A 4,930-nucleotide genomic window follows, 5' to 3' on the forward strand; every position below is an offset into this window, starting at 1 on the left:
TTTGTTCCTGGATCGGAAGATTGGAATAAACATACCTGCTATGAACAGTAGACTATCATAATGAGGACGGAAGTTAAGTTAGTGGAATTCTAGGGTGGATAGCGGATCGAAAGGACCTTTCCCGTGCCCTTTTCACAGTAGATTGTCTAGGCTATTTGCAACTTAGTCGATAAACTGTCATGGTGAACCGAAATCCTGACATACTCTCTTTTATCTGATCGCTTATATCTTACTTTCTCACTTTACTGCTCTTACTTTATTTCTCTTGCCCTTAAACCTTTAATAGTTTAGGAAACCAAACTAAAACCCCCCAATTGTGACTTAGATAGACGTACTTACAGATAGATACTTTGCCTCCCTGTGGAGATCGACCCTACTTATCACTAGCTTCTGTTAGTTATATTTAAGTATTTATTTTTGATACTAAACGACAGGTATCATCCTTTAGGCATCGTTGAGAAGGGAAGAGGCATATTGAATGACATATGAAGCTTTGCCATCCCTTTGTCCCAATACGGCTCCAATGGCAAAGTCGCTTGCATCGGTCATGATCTCAAAAGGCCGATCCCATTTGGGTGCTTGAATGATTGGGGCCGATATAAGTCTCTCCTTCAACAAGTCAAATGCTCCCCTACAATCATTATCAAACACGAACTCCACATCCTTGTGCAAAAGTTTGCACAAGGGGTTAGCGATTTTGGAGAAATCCTTAATAAATCTTCAATAAAAACCCGCGTGTCCCAAGAACGACCTCACGTCTCGAGTATTAGATGGATACGGCAAGGTCTTAATCACATCAACCTTTGCCGTATCCACCCCAGTCCCTCTTTTCGACACTATATGTCCTAACACAATGCCGCTACTCACCATCAAGTGACACTTTTCAGAATTTAGTATGAGGTGAGAGTCTATGCACCGTGTTAGGACCATAGCGAGGTGGTCTAGACACGACTCAAAAGAGTCTCCATGGATGGTAAGTCATCCATGAAGACTTCCAAAATACGCTCTACATAATCCGAGAATATGCTCATCATGCAACGTTGGAAGGTTCTGGGGGCGTTGCACAATCCAAAGGGCATACGGCGGTAGGCATAAGTACCAAATGGGCAAGTAAAAGTTGTTTTGGATTGGTCCTCCGGGTGTATGGGGATTTGAAAGTACCCGGAATACCATCCAAAAAGCAATAGTACTCTTTTCCACCTAACCTTTCTAGCATTTGATCTAGAAAGGGTAGGGGAAAATGGTCCTTCAAAGTGACTTGATTGAGGCGTCGATAATCAATACATACCCTTCATCCCGTTTGTAAACGGGTGGGGATCAATGCCCCTTAGGTATTTTTGATTACCGTCACCCCTCCTTTCTTTGGCACAACTTGAGTAGGACTTACCCATTGGGAATCACTAATGGGGTAGATGATTCCCATTTGAAGGAGCTTGATGACTTCATCTTTCACCACCTCCATCATGGGTGGATTGAGTCTCCTTTGAGGTTGTCTTACGGGCTTACCCTCTTTCTCCAACCGAATCTTGTGCATGCAAGTACTTGGACTTATTCCCTTAATATCGGCAATGCTCCACCCAAAAGCTTCCTTATGCTCTTTCAACATGGTAGCTAACCTCTCCTCTTGCTCCTTTTTGAGTTGGTTTGAGATGATCAATGGAAGAGTAATGTTTGCTCCCAAGAATATGTACTTGAGGTGATTTGGAAGAGGTTTCGGTTCATGTTTTGGTGGTTTTATGGTGGAGGGTAAGGGTCTCTCTAGGTTGGCTTCAATAGGAAGGAAGGGGCATTGTTGATTAAAGAAGTTGAGCAAGGCTAGTTGCTCGGGAGTCCAGCCAATTGTGCAGGCTGCGCCAAACTGCGCAGGCTGCGCTCTCCTGCGCAGGATGTGCTTTCCGCTGGAGTCGGCTGCTCATTTTTGCTATTCTTAATTTCCATCTCCCCAACTAGGGGCTCTTCTTTCTCCAAGTCTTCGTAGTATTCCTGCACATCATGAGACAACACCACACGCAAGCCTTCTTGCTCCAGATTGTTAGTGAGGGCTACCTCAAGAGGATCCCTTTGACACAATTTATACACTTGAGAGACAATTGGTTCAATGATGTTCAAGAAATAGCATGAATGTGAATCGCTAGGTTGTCTCATAGCATCATAGATGTTGTATGTGAGTTTCTTTCCGTCAAATTCCATAGTGAGATTTTCATTAGACACATCAATCTTTGTTTTAGAGGTTTTCATGAAAGGTCTCCCCAAAAGGATCGGAGTGGCCCTCGAGTCGGCTTCCATGTCAAAAAAATAGAAGTCGGCCGGGAAGGTTAAGTGATCTACCTCTACCAACACATCCTCCACCATTCCCTTTGGGTATATGTTTGAGCGATCCGCAAGTTGGATCCCTACGTCGGTTTTGTTCAATGGTGGAAGTCCCAAGGTCTCATAGAGAGCATAGGGCATAACATTGATTGATGCACCAAGGTCTAACATAGCATGACTGAAACTCTTGTCCCCAATAGAGCATGGTATGGTGAACATTCTCGGGTCGCCACACTTTTTGGGAAGTGATTTTTTAAAAATGGCGGAGACATGTTCACTTACCCTTACTTTTTGGGTTCCCTTCCTTAGGTTTCTCCTAGGTGTACAAAGTTCCTTGAGAAACTTTGCATACCTCGGAACACCTTTCAAAAGATTTAGTAAAGGGATGTTTACTTCACACTTCCTAAAGGTTTCATATAGATCCTCATCTCTTTCAAACCTCTTAGAATGTGTGAGAGCATTAGGAAAAGGTACCTCCACAACATATTCTCTTTCGATCTCCTCAATTTGATCTTTGGGGTTGTCGCTTCCTTTCTTTCCTTTGTCATTGCTCAATGGACTCTTCACTTCTTCTCCATTAGCTTTTGAGGGTGTCTCTTTCACTTTTTCAATCACAAGCTCTTCTTCAATTTGTTCTTCAATGTGAATAACCCTCTCATGTGACTTTGCCTTTCTCTTCTTCTTTGGGCGAGATTCTAGAGTTCTCCCCTTTCTCAATGTCATTGCACTTGCATTTTCCTTTGAAGGAAATGTTGTAGATGGAATTGAGTTGGAGTTCTTTCGATTGTTCTTGGCCATTTCTTGTGCAATTTGGCCAAGTTGGATCTCAAGATTCTTCACTCTTCCATCACTTAAGAGCTTGTCCGCATCCATCTTGTCAAACCTCTTGGTTGTCTCGGCTTGTCCTTTCATGAGAATCTTAAACATCTCCTTTGTGGATAAATCTTCATCTCCTTGGGAAGAAGAGCCCCCTCTTTGTTGGAAGTTCTTGTTGTTACCTTGGAATTCCCTTGATGTCCTTGGTTTCCAAATTAGAAGGATCCTCCTTTTGCTTGTTGAAGATTGTTGTTTCTTTGGTAATTTGTGTTTTGACCTTGTGAATTGGTGTTCCTCAAGTGGTTGAATTGACCATTTTGAAAGTTTCTTGAGGTACTCCCCCCCCCCCCCCACCCCTCTCTCCCAGAAAGGGTTGGGGTTGTCTCTTGAACCAATGTTGTAAGTGTTGCCATTTGGGTCATACTTGTAATACCCTCCCCCATTGGGGTTCCTAGAGTTATATTGACCATGCATCATGGCACTCACATTCTCCTTGCTTATCCCTTGTTCTTCCATGATGGGGCAAGTCTCCATCGGATGTGGACCTTGACAAAAATTGCACTCCACATTAGATCCTTGTGCCCCTCCTTGATTGTTTCCCACTAGTTGAGCTACCATTTTTGTAAGATCATCCACGGTTTTCTCAAGCTTGTGGTTGGAAGAAGAAGGTGTCTCAATGGAGTTAAGAGTCTTTGACCCCCGGCTTCTTCCATAGTTTCTTGTGCTAGCGGCCAACCTTTCTATGATCTCATTTGTCTCCGCCACGGAGTAGTTGTCAACCCCACCACCCGTAGCGGCATTCACCATAATTTGGTATTGTTGAGTAAGGCCATCACAAAAGTTGACCAAAAGATCATCACCACTTAGCCCATGGTATGGGTATTGAGCAACCAACTTCTTGAATCTCTCCCAATACTCATACAAGCTCTCACTTGCATCTTGTTCCGGAGAAGTGATGGCTTTCTTTGCATGGTTATGTCTTGAATCGGGGTAGTATTTTTCAAGAAAGGCCGCTTTCATATCCTTCCAAGTACGGATTGTACCCGGTTGAAGGTAAAACAACCAATCCTTTGCCGCATCTTGTAGTGAGAATGAAATGGCTCGCAACTTAAATTGGTCTTCCGTGACCCCATTGGGGATGGCACCTTCGCACATCATATGAAATTCGGAAAGATGGTGATTTGGGTCATCTCCCGCATGTCCATGGAACTTTGGAAGGTTGTGGATGAAGTAGCCTTTTAATTCAAAATTAGCATTAGCTCCCATGGGCAGGTAGGCTATACATAGAGGTTGAGTGTCGTAATTTCTTGGCCGGATCTCCCTAATAGTCCTTCTATCATTCGTCATGGGAGGATATTCCACTTCTATAGGATCAACCGAAAGTGTTTCAAAGGTCTCTTCTTCAAATTGGTCTCCCCTTTGAGGTCTTTGACACCACGGATTAGTGAAAAACCAAGAGTATGCTCCGAATGAGTCATTTTCAACGGGAGTGAAATCACCACCTTGTTGAACACTAGGCATAAACCTTGACACTGCACAAAACAAATTAGAACTACCACTTACTTCTAACAACAAGAAGAAGATAAGAACAACTAGACATAAATTTCACAAGTCAAGCTTTTAGCTATGTTACCCTTCTCCGGCAACGGCGCCAAAATTTGACAAGTAAAATATTAGGTCGCTAAATACTAGAATTAACCTATCAATTTAACAATTTATAACCTAGACTCGACTCTACTAACTTTGAATTAAAGCAATAGTAAAGTGGAAGTAAATGGTCAAACCCAAGAGAAGGATGTTGAAC

The 4,930-nt window shown here is 42.9% G+C and overlaps 1 protein-coding gene across 1 annotated transcript; it reads right to left on the reverse strand.

Annotated features, from left to right (window-relative positions):
• Nucleotides 1-1,815: 1,815 nt before the first annotated feature.
• Nucleotides 1,816-4,647, reverse strand: LOC141642547 (uncharacterized). The gene has a single exon (XM_074451390.1). It carries the CDS (start codon nucleotides 4,645-4,647, stop codon nucleotides 1,816-1,818), a length of 2,832 nt encoding a protein of 943 aa, XP_074307491.1.
• Between the last annotated feature and the right edge of the window lie 283 nt (nucleotides 4,648-4,930).

The sequence above is a fragment of the Silene latifolia genome, chromosome 1, assembly GCF_048544455.1.
Source record: "Silene latifolia isolate original U9 population chromosome 1, ASM4854445v1, whole genome shotgun sequence".
Classification (NCBI taxonomy): Eukaryota; Viridiplantae; Streptophyta; class Magnoliopsida; order Caryophyllales; family Caryophyllaceae; genus Silene; species Silene latifolia.

Excerpts from the sequence above, each read along its gene's own strand:
- LOC141642547 (XM_074451390.1), bottom strand. The coding sequence starts at position 4,647 with ATGCCTAGTGTTCAACAAGGTGGTGATTTCACTCCCGTTGAAAATGAC.